At 43.5% G+C, this 14,552-nt stretch overlaps 1 protein-coding gene across 8 annotated transcripts in view; it reads left to right on the forward strand.

The window, feature by feature from the left end:
• LOC122550492 (gamma-glutamylaminecyclotransferase-like) overlaps positions 1-14,552 on the forward strand; it is a 35,358-nt gene that overhangs the window by 9,630 nt on the left and 11,176 nt on the right. For 3 of the 8 annotated variants that reach the window (XM_043691282.2, XM_043691281.2, XM_043691283.2), the window contains exon 2: positions 279-407. The exons of 4 other annotated variants lie outside the window; for them this stretch is intronic. In XM_043691282.2, the coding sequence (XP_043547217.1) occupies positions 311-407 (97 nt within the window). In that variant the 5' untranslated portion in view covers positions 279-310. Of the gene's footprint in view, positions 1-278; positions 408-14,552 lie in introns of those variants that run through there. One more of the 8 variants, XM_043691287.2, reaches the window with a different exon arrangement.

A 14,552-nucleotide genomic window follows, 5' to 3' on the forward strand; every position in this document is an offset into this window, starting at 1 on the left:
GGAAAGGTGGGGGGGAGGGGAAATGAGGAAACTGGTGAAGTCCACATGCAACATTTTAGATACTCATCGAGATGCTTCTTAAATGTTGCGAGAGTACCTGTCTGCACCACTCTCTTTAAATAACTAAATATTAAGATAAAATATATATAAGACTATAAGAAATAGGAGCAAGAATAGACCATTTAGTCCCTTAATGTATGCTATACCATTCAATAGGGTTATGGTTGGTATAGTATTACTTTTATTTACTGATAATTTTCAAATCATTTTCTCAATAGATTTGAAGTTCACAGTGATCGCCAGTCCTTTGATGTTCATGTTTTCTCTACGAAGTGCACTGGGCATCATTATACGCACTCCAAACTACTGTTGGCAAAAGAAGGTAGATCCTACCATCAGGAGATTTGGTAAAACTCTATCTTATGGGAATGACCAGTTTTGTAGATTGAATACACAAGGGGCGATCATATTACAAATTGATCTCCCTCATGGGGAAACCCTATTGCTCTGTGAAATATATGTATCTATTTTGCCTTCCCAACCCGGTCCTGGCCAGAGTGACCATTTGGGATTGGGTTGGTGCACTATGGTAGAACCTGGCTGATCTGTGGTGGCTTTTTGTGATTTGGGTTGTGCTACCTGAAAGGTCAATAAAACAGATTCAAAAGTAACTTTCAGAAGAGAATTGAATATAAGTTTGCAAAGGAGGACAATGATGGGGATAACAGGAAACCGTAATGAACTGGGAATATTTCAGCAGCTCTTTCAAAGAGCTAGTACAGTCTGGATGGGGTGAATGTCCTCCTTTTGTGTTGGGAGACTCTGAGAGGATATCTGTTCATGGGAGCTTTTTAAACAGGGCTCTGTTACAACCCAGCCAAGTCCTGCCTGCTAATAGTAGAAGAGTGGTTTCGGAGAAGTGATTTTTTTTTATGTCAAGTCGCAATGTGGAGACCACAGGAAGCCTAACTCTGCTGGGAAGAAAGGGGCAAAAGCTACAGCAGCTTCAAAGGAAAGGACAGGATATAATCCCACGAGTCTGCTCCACTCCAGTAACGTTTTCATGAAGGTTAACCTTCAAAGAGCAGTGACCTTCAGTATAGCTTCACTCATATCCACTGAACTCTGGTGTAATGTTTAGTGTGGTTTGTTTTCTCACCTGTTTCCTGAACATTCTGAAAAAATTATGTCCATTACTGTTTTGCCAAGTGAAGGGATTGGATTGGGGTCTGCAAATGGCAGTGTATCTCTGACCCTGTGGTTTGTGCTTCAAGTCCTCTGCTGTTCAATGGCTTGTCTATTTTCACACAGATTTTACAACACAGAAACAGACCTTTTCAGTCCATACGGACTGTGCTGGTGTTTATCCTTCATGCAAGGCCCCCTCCCCACTTCTTTACCCCAGTTTATCAATATAAGCCTCTGTTCTTTTCTTCCTTATGTTCATACAGTATTCCCTTACATGTTTTAGAACTGACCAGCCATATTAGAACAGTGTGCGCATTCCCCCGTTCTGAGTAAAGAGGTTTCTTCTGAATTCCCTATTGGGTTTATCAATAATTATTGCATGTTTATCACCTCGAAGTTATGAATTCTCTCCTAAAGAATTGCACTAACTTCGCTGAACTTAAAATCCTTGAACATCCACTACTGCCCTGACTCAGGACTATATGGAGTTTAGTAATATCCTCCTTTTGTGGTACCAAGTAATTCAAAATCTCCTCTGAGTGCTGTCTAGGTACAGCAGCACGCTGGCTCAGTGGTTAGCACACTGCCTCACAGCACCAGGGTCCCAGGTTTGATTCCAGCCTTGGGCAACGGAGTTTGCATGTTTCCCCCATGTTCTGTGTGGCCTTTCTCCCACAGTCACAAAGATATATGCGGGTTCGGTGGATTAGCAGTGGGAATTACAGGGATAGGGTAGGATGGTCGGGATGGGCTGAATGGCCTGCTGTAGGTGTTCTATTCTAATGGTGGAGTGTCCTTTCAGCAACGCTAGAGCAGGTTCACAGCTGATTGGCCCAGTCACTGGTGGCTAATTCAGAATTGTATTGTTACAATATTTTTTTAAAAAGTCTCTGTTCCCCCTTGTTCGAGGGGCAAATGAGTGGTGTGGTGGGGTTAGGGGGGAGCATTTATTAATGAATACTGAGCAGTTGTCTTTATTTACTTGAATAAAAGAATCGCCATCATCCTGTTTTTTTCCCTGTAGCCTCACAAAATCTTTCTTTTGAAGTATTTTTCCAGTTCCATGATTAAAGTATTAAATGTAATTCATAAAAATATTTCACTCCTTTCTTTGCCAGTTGGCTTGAATCTGTTTTCTCTAGTTACCAATCCTCCTGCCCAATGGAAGCTTATCTGCCAAAGCCCTTCATAAATTTGGGCATCTCGAAATCTACCATGAACCTTTTGGAAGGAGAACAATTCAGGCTACGCCAGTCTTTTCGTGTAACTGAAGGGGACGGCAATGGCCTAATGGTGTTATCGCTGGATTGTTAATCCAGAAACCCAAGTAATGTCCTGGGGACCTGGGTTCAAATCTCACTACAGGGGATGGTGGAATTTGAATACAATAAACATCTGGGAATTAACAGTCTGATGATGATCATGAATCAATACAATGGGCAATAAATGAAGGGCTTTTGCCCGAAATGTCAATTTTTCCTGCTCCTCGGATGCTGCCTGACCTGCTCTGCTTTTCCAACACCACTCTGATCTAAACTCTGGTTTCCAGCATCTGCAGTCCTCATTTTTGCCTATTAAATGCTGGGCCTAGCCAGCAATGTCCTCGTCCTGGGAATGAATAAAATAATCCCAACTCAAATGTTTACTCCCATCAAGATTATGTATGACTAATGGTGAATGTGAGATGTGTTTTCATTTGCAACAGAGAGTCAAATTTCTTAAAGGGTATTTATTGCCCATCCCTAATTGCCCAGAGGACAGTTAAGAATCAACAACATTGTTGTGGGTCTGGAGTCACATTAGGTCAGACCAGGTAGGAATGGCAGTTTCTCTTCTTGAAAGACGTTAGTGAACCAGACGGGTTGTCTCCGATAATTGGAAATGGATTCAGGGCCATCACGAGACCCTTAATTCCAGATCTTTATTGCATTCACAATCCACCATGGCGAGATTTGAACCCAGAACATTACCTGGGTGTCTGGATTAAGAGGCCAGCAATAATACCATTAGGCCATTACCTAACCTTGAAGCAACAGAAGAGGGATTAAGCCGGAATAGTTGAAATTAAACTCAGTGTATTGTGTATTACACAAAGCTGGATAACCACATGACAGGCTGATGGGCTGAATTGAATAGGGATGATGGAAGGCTCATAAGGAGCAGGTAAACCAGTTGTGTTGAGTGCCTGTAAAATTCAATACTTAAAACATATATGGAACGAAGCACTGAAAGTAGATAAGGCAGAGTCTTCTCAAATATGTGGTGTGTCCAAAAATGTCAAGGTGGTTAAAATGATGGATCTGAGCATTTTCTTCATATGGCTGGTATACTTGGTCTTAGTTGAGTTAGTACTGACTTAGTTTCAGACAGATTATACTGACAATATGGAAGGCATGATAATATTTAACAGGCTTTGAAGCAAATGCCTTAAATAATCTCTTGGGAAGTCTCAAAACTGGCATTACAGAACCTTTAGGAGAAAATGAGGACTGCAGATGCTGGAGATCAGAGCTGAAAATGTGTTGCTGGAAAAGCGCAGCAGGTCAGGCAGCATCCAAGGAGCAGGAGAATCGACGTTTCGGGCATGAGCCCTTCTTCAGGAATGAGGAAAGTGTGCCAAGCAGGCTAAGATAAAAGGTAGGGAGGAGGGACTTGGGGGATGGGCATTGGAAATGAGATAGGTGGAAGGAGGTTAAGGTGAGGGTGATAGGCTGGAGTGGGGGTGGAGGCGGAGAGGTCAGGAAGAAGATTGCAGGTTAGAAAGGTGGTGCTGAGTTCGAGGGTTGGGACTGAGACAAGGTGGTGGGAGGGGAAATGAGGAAACTGGAGAAATCTGAGTTCATCCCTTGTGGTTGGAGGGTTCCTAGGCGGAAGATGAGGCGCTCTTCCTCCAGCCGTCGTGTTGCTATGGTCTAGCGATGGAGGGGTCCAAGGGCCTGCATGTCCTTGGTGGAGTGGGAAGGGGAGTTGAAGTGTTGAGCCACGGGGTGGTTGGGTTGGTTGGTCCAGGTGTCCTAGAGGTGTTCTCTGAAACGCTCCACAGGTAGGCGGCCTGTCTCCCCAATATAGAGGAGGCCACATCGGGTGCAGTGGATGCAGTAAATGATGTGAGGAGGTGCAGGTGAATCTGTGGCGGATATGGAAGGATCCCTTGGGGCCTTGGAGGGAAGTAAGGGAGGAGGTGTGAGCGCAAGTTCTGCATTTCTTGCGGTTGCAGGGGAAGGTGCCGCGAGTGGAGGTTGGGTTGGTGGGGGGTGTGGACCTGACGAGGGAGTCACAGAGGGAGTGGTCTTTTCGGAATGCTGATAGGGGAGGGGAGGGAAATATATCCCTGGTGGTGGGGTCCGTTTGGAGGTGGCGGAAATGACGACGGATGATACGATGTATCTGGAGGTTGGTGGGGTGGTAGGTGAGGACCGGTGGGGTTCTGTCCTGGTGGCGATTGGAGGGGGCGGGGCTCGAGGGCAGTGGAGGAGATGCAGTGGAGAACATCGTTGATCACGTCTGGGGGGAAATTGCGGTCTTTGAAGAAGGAGGCCATCTGGGTTGTTCGGTATTTGAACTGGTCCTCCTGGGAGCAGACGCGGTAGAGACGAAGGAATTGGGGAATATGGGATGGCGTTTTTACAGGGGGCAGGGTGGGAGAAGGTGTAATCTAAGTAGCTGTGGGAGTCGGTTGGTTACAGAACATTTCCCTGTTGTTGGGGCAGTGGAGAAGATGAGAGATTTGAGTGGGCTAGGAAGAAATAGGGCAGAATTCTTCAAAATTCCCTGGGGTGGGGGAGTTCAGAACTAGAGGGCATATGTTTATAGGATGAGAGGGGAAAAAAGGGACTGAAGGGGCAGTGTTTTCATGCAGGGGGTGGTGCGTGTGTGGGAATAGATTAGATTAGGATATCTGGTTGGCATGGGTGAGTTGGACCGAAGGGTCTGTTTCCGTGCTGTTCATCTCTGACTCTGTTGAATAGCATTCGTACGTGATTTCTGGTGTTCAGTAGAAACTGGAGATTTATGTAATGGCCAGAGTTTCATTGAGTGGACTGCTCACTTAATATTGAGCAAAATAAAATCCTTCAGCCAATATTTTACCATTGTTTTCTTGTTATGCTGTAGCACATAAAACATTAACTTGATCATGCAGAAGTAGAATTGCATTAATTTGTTTCTGAAAGAAAACAGCTTACACAAGTAAGTAATGTATAGTTTGTAAGTGTAGCACTTTATTCGAAAAATGAACATTTTTTTAACAAAACAATTCTTATTGGGGTAAATTGAACTGTGGAATTTGAAACAAACAGATCAGTCAAGATCTCATTGAATGGGGGCTAGGTATAACAGCCCGAATGGCCTACATCTAACTTTTATTATGATTTGTAAAGTGAGTGACGCACTCGGGAAAACTCTTGGCCGTTATTATTAAACTTGCACTTTTGTGAAATGAATACGGGATGGGGAACCCATTATTTATGTGTCTGTTAGCTGTTTGGAAAGTAAATGGGATTCATATCTTGGTTTGTTTTCATTGATACATCTTCGGAATGACACTTAAATGATTATCCTACATTTTTTTTGTCAAGTAACATCAATGGATTCTTGTTTTAACCAAAATAATTTTGTGTACTTTGGTGTAACGTTTAAACTAACCAAGTGACACGCCAGCATGTATAATGGGAGTTTGTGGCTTACAAGCTTCAGGATACCAGTTGAACATATGATTTCAAAGGTTTTATTGTCTCCACAGTTGGCGTCTGATTATTTCAAGATGTTGCAACTTTCTCGCCTCAACTTTCATGAGTTGTGTCAAAATTCAAATGCTGTGGGGGGTAGGAGGAGTGTTTTCTGAGAAGAATTCCACATTTCCTGCCTGCACTTACAGTTCTGTTGTTTAGTCTGACCTCTCTGGTATTGATTAACTGAATGGAGATGCTGGTCTGTTTGATTTATCTTTGCTAGGGTCAGTTTGGTTCCTCTTCACAAGCCTTCATTTATATGTGTGTGTGTGTATGATATGAAAAATGTCAGTTTTCACTGGATGCTGTCTTCACAGAGCTGCATTGAACATTATTTACTCTGCGTAAAATTTAACCCTATTGCACTTGGCGTTTTGACAAAGGGAATATAATATTGCCCAATGCCCTACTGCAATGACGCACTTCACAGGGGATTATATTGGAGTCAGGAAGAACCTGTCTTGCGTTGTCGAGAGAATAGTGACAGATACATTATAATTGCGCTCAGAATAGGTTGTACTTTGTACTTCCTTTTAGACTTGCTGTTGATAGGTGGGCCAGAATCGGTGAGGGACCATAGGCATCACTTTCTGCTTAAAGTGACAGATGGTCTTAGCTTGAGGGGTACCACTCCATATTAAGCACATTTGATCAGCAATCTTCCCCCTTTCCTCTTTCCTGCCATGGAGACATTGGGAGGATTAGCAGGTTTGATTTATTAAGCTATTTGGCTGTTTCATGGACACTTTTTTTTCCTTCTGTGGCCAACAAGACGGAGAGTGGTGTTCTCCAAAGCTTCTGGAGAGGCAGGCGCACTGCTCACAGGTCATCTACTGCTACTTTGTTCTCTACCTTCAACTCTTTCTCACACAGACTGATCCCAGCTGTACTGGAACCGATTGATCAAATTTGTATGTGTGGGCTTACTAAATGTATTCATTCTTGGGACTGACAACGCCAGCACTTAATCGTAGGAACTGAGGTAGACCATTCAGCCCCTTGAGTGTGTTCTGCCATTCAATAAGATCATGGCAGATCTGTGGCCATGACTTTATATACCTGCCATTGGCTCATATCCCTTAATACCTTTGCTTAACAAAAATATATTTATCTCAGATTTAAACTGATCTCCCATCAACTCCCCTAATTGGAAGAGAGCTTCAAACATCTACCAATCTTTGTGTGTAGACATGCTTCCTAACATCTCTCTTGAATGGTCTGACCCTAATTCTCAGACCATGCCCCCTACTTTGAGAATCCTCCAACCAGTGGAAACAGTTTGTCTTGATCTACCCTGTGTCGTCCTGTTAAAATCTTGAAGCCTTCAATCAGATCACCCATAAACATTCCTAGAGCTAATTTGTACAATCTCTCCTCGTACCTTAACCCCCAAAGTCTGGATATCACTCTTGTAAAGTATGTTGTATTCTCTCTAAAGCTAAAGAAATCCTTCCTCTGGTATCGTGCCCAGATCTGCTCATATTACTCCAAGTGGGATCTATCCGGTCCTCCAGGTATAAAGGCCAGCATTCCATTAGCTTTCTTGATTTATTTTCAAGATTACCATGACAATCCTGTCCAATGCGAGCATACTCTATGGTCTGGTGAGACTATGGCAACTACTTCCACCTTTGTCACTGGTATTAGAGAGTTGTCCTGTCAATGAAGGTTTTGTATTGTTGATTGCAGAACTGAGAGGATTTCAGGAAGGTGTGAACAGGCTGGGGTGCTAATCCTCGAGAAAAGAGAAGACCTAGGGGAAATCTGATCAAGGTCTTTAAGATTATGGGGGATTTCGCTACAATGGACATAATTATGTTTCCATGATTAGGGAATGCAAAACTCAAGATCATAAATATAAAAGAGTTACTAATAAATCATGGTTTCAGGAGACTTTTCTTCAGAGTGCGGTGAGAAAGTGGAAATTGCGACCACAGGAAGTGGTCAAGATAAATAGCCCAAAGGTTTAAGGAAGCAAGGAATAGAAGTGAATACTGATGGGATGGGTTGGAATGCAGGGACATGGGAAGAGGGTCATGTGGGACATAAACATTGGCATGGAGCAGATAGGCTGAATGGCCTGTTTCTGTTCTGCAAAATCTATGCAATTTTGACAGCAGTGTTACAGCAAGATGCTCTTTGAGTCAGTTTCTCTGATGACGATGAGCTAATAATATTTGTCCTAGGTTCAATTTTGTACCACATTTGCAGTCTTGTACATTCGTTGAAGTTGGATAGTAAGGACAGTATTAATGACTTATCCAAACCAACACTCCCCAGTCCTCCTACTAGAGGCTAATACAATACCGTTTGTTGTTCCACACACTGTATGGATTCACCTGCCTTGGAATGTACCACTTTGCTTCTGTTTATGTTCAAGACTTGGCTGCCACATAGTGCCTGTGGTTTAATGTTTAAATGCAATAAAGTGGAATGATTGCACTAAAGTACCATTCTCCAAATGCCCTCTGCACTCAGGAACAAGATCAATGCTTATTTTGTATAGTTTCACAACTCCTACAAGATTACAATTATATACTAACGAAAAGTTATGTTCTTTGAATCAGTATTGCTTGAACACTCTGGTGTATTTAGACAGATTTGTGATGCAAATTAGGGACAGCATGGTGGCTCAGTGGTTAACATTACTGCCTCACAGCACCAAGAACCTGGGTTCGATTCCTGCCTCCGGCAACTGTCTGCATGGTCAGAGTTATAGAGATGTACAGCATGGAAACAGATCCTTCAGTCCAACCCGTCCATGCCGACCAGATATCCCAACCTAACCTTGTACCACCTGCCAGCGCTTGGCCCATATCCCTCCAAACTCTTCCTATTCATATACCCATCCAAATGCCTCTTACATGTTGCAATTGTACCAGCCTCAACCACATCCTCTGGCAGCTCATTCCATACACGTACCACCCTCTGCATGAAAAAGTTGCCCCTAAGGTCTCTTTTATATCTTCCCCCTCTCACCCTAAACCTATGTCCTCTAGTTCTGGACTCCCCGACCCCAGGGAAAAGACTTTGTCTATTTATCCTATCTATGCCCCTCATAATTTTGTAAACCTCTATAAGGTCACCCCTCAGCCTCCGACGCTCCAGGGAAAACAGCCGCAGCCTGTTCAGCCTCTCCCTGTAACTCAGATCCTCCAACCCTGGCAACATCCTTGTAAATCTTTTCTGAACCCTTTCAAGTTTCGATCATTACCACTCTAAATGTCAACATATACTAATAAGAGCAAACAGAGAAACTTGCATTTAATATCTTTCACAAGCTGAGGATAATCCAAAATGCTTACTGTCCAATTAAGTAAGCTTTTTTCTCCTTAAGCTTTGTCATTGTTGTGATGAAGCAGAGGTGCCAGCTAGTTTATGCACAGCAAAACCCCCAAACAGCAGTGGAATAGAAAGATTAGATGGTCATTTTTAAAGTGATGTTTGTGACTTCTGAACTTTCCTGGAGTGGATTGGAAAGGAACAGTTTCCATTTTCACATCTACATTAACAATCAGCTGCAAAGGGAGGTTTTGATTATTCACTCGTGGGACTTGGGTATTACATTTGTATCATTTCCTACAGCACACACATTCTGTCACAGGAACGGCAGCTTATACAGACATAACCCGTCAGCGCAGGTATGGATTTTTAAAAAGTTATTCATTCACATAACTTGGGTAATATCTGTTAAAACAGTATTTCATGTCCATCACTAATAGCCCTTGGGAGTGGGCCAGTGAACCACTTTTTTGAACTCCTTACAGTAATGAGTATACTCCCTCTGCTGTTAGGAAGGGTGTTCCAGGATTTTGGCCTAATGACAGTGAAGGAACTGCAATATAATTCCATATCTGTATGGTCTGAGGCCAGGAGGGAATAAAATCATGTTGCTGATGCGTTTGTGGCCTTAGCTCCACTTTCCTGCCTACCATATGTAACTCTGTGTCTCATTTGGAGATCAAAAACTATCTAACTTTGTCTTGAATATGCTGAATGACCCAGCCTCCTGTGCTCTCTGGGTTAAGACCATTGCAAGGTGTCAACATCGCAATAATAAAAATGCGCACACTAATTAGATACCAAATAGCAAGGTAAGATTGCTCATTGGATTATCCAGAGTTTGTGAAAGACACTGAATGCAAATTTCTCCCTTTTGTTCTTATTGCTAAGTGCGTTTGGGCACCACCCCTAATGAGGTATTATCAAGCAACAAAAGATCTGATTTGCACATTTTGGATTATAGGTATGTCTAAATATTGCCAGACTATTTCTATCAACACTGAAATCAAAGAACATTTTTTACATAATTGCAATCTTGTAGGATAATGCAGAGGAGGTATTGCAGAATGGTACTTACAGTGCAATCATTTCACTTTATTACATTTAAAGGTATCTGCTTGGCAGCCACACTTTTTTTTGAACTGTAATTTAACTCTTAGAATCCAAATCACAGCAATCTATTCATAAGGAATACCAGTGTAATCCTGAGAGTGTTGGCTTGTACGTTCCAGGATTATGAAAATTAAATGTAGTGAGTTATTTTGGGTTCTCTTTGTCATTTAATTAGCACAGCACTTTTTGCTCTGTGCTATCTTTGAACAAAAATACTAACCAAGAGAACAAACAGGAACTCCAAATAGTTAAGTTATTTTTAACAGCCTTTATATTGTAAACTGCAGGAGAAAGTGAGGTCTGCAGATGCTGGAGATCAGAGTCGAGTGTGTGGTGCTGGAAAAGCGCAGCAGGTCAGACAGCATCCAAGGAGCAGGAAATTTGACATTTTGGGCAGGAGCCCTTCATCAGGAGTGAGGCTGGGAGCCTCTGGGTTGAAGAAATAAATGGGTGGGTTGGGGCTGGCGAGAGGGTAGCTGAGTGTGCAGTAGGTGGATGGAGTTGGGGGTGAAGGCGATAGGTCGGAGAGGAGGGTGGAGTGGATAGGTGGGAAGTAAGATTGACAGGTGGGACAAGTCATGAGGACGGGGTGTTGGAAGTAGGGTAAGGCGGGGGAAGGGGAAATGAGGAAACTGATGAAGTCCGCATTGATGTCCTGGGGTTGAAGGGCCCCGAAGCAGAAGATGAGGCGTTCTTCCTCCAGGCATCGGGTCGTGAGGGAGTGGCGATGGAGGAGGCCCACGACCTGCATATCCTCAGCAGAGTGGGAGGGGGAGTTGAAAGGTTCAGCCACGGGGCGGTGGGGTTGATTGGTGCAGGTGTCCCAGAGATGTTCCCTAAAGCGCTCTGCTAGGAGGCGTCCAGTTTCTCCAATGTAGAGGAGGCCGCATCGGGAGCAACGGATACAATAAATGATATTAGTGGATGTGCAGGTAGAACTTTGATGGATGTGGAAGGCTCCTTTGGGGCCTTGGATGGAGGTGAGGGGAGAGGTGTGGGCACAGGTTTTGCAGTTCCTGCAGTGGCAGGGGAAGGTGCCAGGACGGGAGGGTGGGTTGACCAGGTAGTCGTGGAGTGAACAGTCTTTGCAGATAGGGAGGGAAATGTATTCCTGGTGGTGGGATCCATTTGTAGGTGGCAGAAATTGTAAACTGCAGTCATTGGCTCCAGCATCTTGTAGTTCTCTCAATGTTTAACCTTTAAAACATCAATAAGAAGTTTTGTCTTTATTCAAGTTTTAAACATTCATATAGCAAAGTACGTTTTTTTTAACCCTTGCAATTAGTACTGGAAAAAATATTCATTTGTTCAAAACTAGACCTTAAGATTTGTCAAGTTCACTGAAAGCTTTTGCTGTGTTGATGTGAGAGGTTGTGATCACCGAGGCATTGATCCCTGATTTCCCTTTGTCAATCGATAGTGAAAGTTAAAAATAAGGTGTTCGTCCTCCCTCCCTTGTGTTGCCCCTCTTGTGCTTTGTAGAATGTGCACTCTCACTGACACACTCTACTGGGCGTACTCTGGGTTTCCTATGTTGTCATTTTCAAGTTTCTACTTATTTTTGTGTTTTCTCTATCTCTCTCTCTCTCCCCACCCCCTATGGCACATCTTTAGATTTATATTTTATTGTCATGTGTATTCATATGCAGTGAAAAGTGTATAACGTCGCCACACACAGTGCCATCTTAGGTACAAAATACATAGGAACAAAGTAACAAGAGAAACAAAGTTTATAAAGTTGAGCATTGCCTTCAGAGAAAAAGTAGAAAAATAAAGAAATAAGATAATAGTTAACTTAGAATCTTTCTTAATTTAAAGCAGAACATGAAGTTAAAAGTGCAAATCTTTGTGTCATCTGCTTAGTCGCTCTGTGGGAGACCTCAGCTGCTTGTTCTCGATGCCAGATACTGGGGTCAAGTACAAATGTCCTCACCCCTTCGCTCACTTGCGCACGCGCTCTCTCTCTCACTCACTCACTCAGACATACACAAGCTGAATATCAAGATAGCAATCTTGTGAAAGTGATTCTCTTGGTTATCTGACGTTCCAGGTAATTGTCAGTCTGTGGAAACTGAGGGCACGGTTTGTTGCTGCACCCTCTGCCCGGTCTAGAGGATTAAAGTCCTGAGTGGGTGACCTTCCTGCTGCCTTACCTTCCACCCCAACCTGTGTAGAGTTCTCCAGACCAGGGGAGGCATGGACTCCTGCTCTTGGACTCAATATGGCCCTTAAATGGGCAATTTATGGCCTTATCCCACCCCTGTCCAAGAAGCCATGCAATTCAGGAGGTCCAGCTGATTCTGCTAGTTTAGTGTTAAGCAAAGGACCCCCGGTCCCATTGGATGACTGCACAGAGGCCATTCCTGGCCTCCTCCACCCCTTGGTTTTAAACTCTCCCTCTGCCCTGGCATCTTGATCCTACCCCTCCTCCCTCCTCACCAGGACCTACGACAGTAGATGTACCCAGGATCCTTTATGAGGGCACTGCCTGTAATCCCAGCCATAGCCACTAATCCCACTGGGCTGTACTGGGTTTAAGAGCTGCCGGCCTTCCCATTGGCTGGTAATTCACTGACTTGCTCCTGACACAAGGGTTTAAATTGCTGTGGGACAACCATTGAGATATTGGATGTGCTTTCCATTGACTTTTTAGTTTAAAAGACATTTCGATAAGTACAGATATAGAAATGGTTTGGAGGGACATGGGTCAGGAGCAGGCATCTGGGACTATTTAGTTTGGGATTATGTCTGGTATGGACTGGTTGGACGGAAGGGTCTGTTTCAGTGCTGTATGACTCTATGTGGGGACCATGGAGCCTCTTCCTCCGTGTATATTTTGGAAATGTCAAAATTCCACCTTTTGAAGCTTCACCTTTTGAATGCGTTCATCAGCATGAGGGAAATATAATTTAAATATAACTTTGTCCTTTCTTTAGAGTCATTGTGTGTTTGGGCCAAAATTCCAATACCCTCACTGTGACTGTTTTGTCTTGACACACAATACCAACTTGCTTGTACTCTCGGCCATTCTTATCAAGCTTAGATGACAATAGTCCACGTTTATATAACAGAATGAAATGTATCCAGTCATTTCACAGGAATATTGTGAAGTGAAATTTGTCACTCAGCCACATAAGGAGCTTAGGACAGGTGACAGGGTTGGGTTTTAATGATGGCCTTGGAAAAGAAAAGGAAGACAGAGTAGTTTTGGGGAGAGAATTTCAGGGTTAGGGATACAGCTAGCTGAAGGTACAGTCTCTCCAACAGTGGTGTCATTAAAATTCAGAATACTCAGATTAGATTACCTACAGTATGGAAACAGGCCATTTGGCCCAACAAGTCCACACCAACCCTTTGAACAGTAACCCACTCTGACTCTTTCCCCTACCCTATATTTACCTTTGACTAATACACCTCACGCTATGGGCAATTTAGCATGGCCAATTCACCTGATCTGCACATCTTTGGATTGTGGGAGGAAACTGAAACACCCAGAGGAAACCCACACAAATACAGGGAGAATGTGCAAACTCCACACAGTCGCCCGAGGTAGGAATCGAACCTGGGTTCCTGGCGCTGTGAGACAGCAGTGCTGACCACTGAGCCGCTGTGCTCTCCCCAGAAATGAGTAAGTGCAGAGGTCCTAAACTGGAGAAGGTTATTAAGATTAAAATCAGTGAGTGGGGAGGGGTGTGGGTAAGTTGGAGGGTTAGGGGTGGTGGGGGGAATCGGTTAGGGGTCAATGGGTCTTTGTATGAATGAGGGTGCAGAGTCATGTTCCCTTCACCTTGGTAAACAGGAAGTGAGAGCATTTTGTCCATCATTTGCACAGAATCTGTATACTGCTGAAAATAGAGACGTGTTGAACTTTGTCTGAGGCTGATCAGAACAAGTTTAAGCAGCAACAGTGATGTAGTGATAATGTCACTGGACAAATTACCCAGAACTCATGCCAATACTCTGAGCGTGAGATAAACCATGACAGACAGTCAGGGAAATTTTAATTTTGGATTGTAAGATAGCCTAAAAGCTGTGGCTGTTGTAGAAATCCATCTGTTTGCACCATCCTTGCCTTACCTGACCTGGCCTATGTGTGACACAAGACCCGAAACAATGTGGCTGACTCTTCACTGGTCTCTGAGCAGTTAAGGGTAGGTAATAAATACTGGTGGAGCCAGCAACACCCATGTCTTGTGAACACGTTAAAAATTGCATAAATTCAAAATTTCAGAAAATGCA

Source organism: Chiloscyllium plagiosum, unplaced genomic scaffold, assembly GCF_037043375.1.
Source record: "Chiloscyllium plagiosum isolate Xiang-an unplaced genomic scaffold, Cpla_swu_hap1 HiC_scaffold_6, whole genome shotgun sequence".
In the NCBI taxonomy this organism is placed as follows: domain Eukaryota; kingdom Metazoa; phylum Chordata; class Chondrichthyes; order Orectolobiformes; family Hemiscylliidae; genus Chiloscyllium; species Chiloscyllium plagiosum.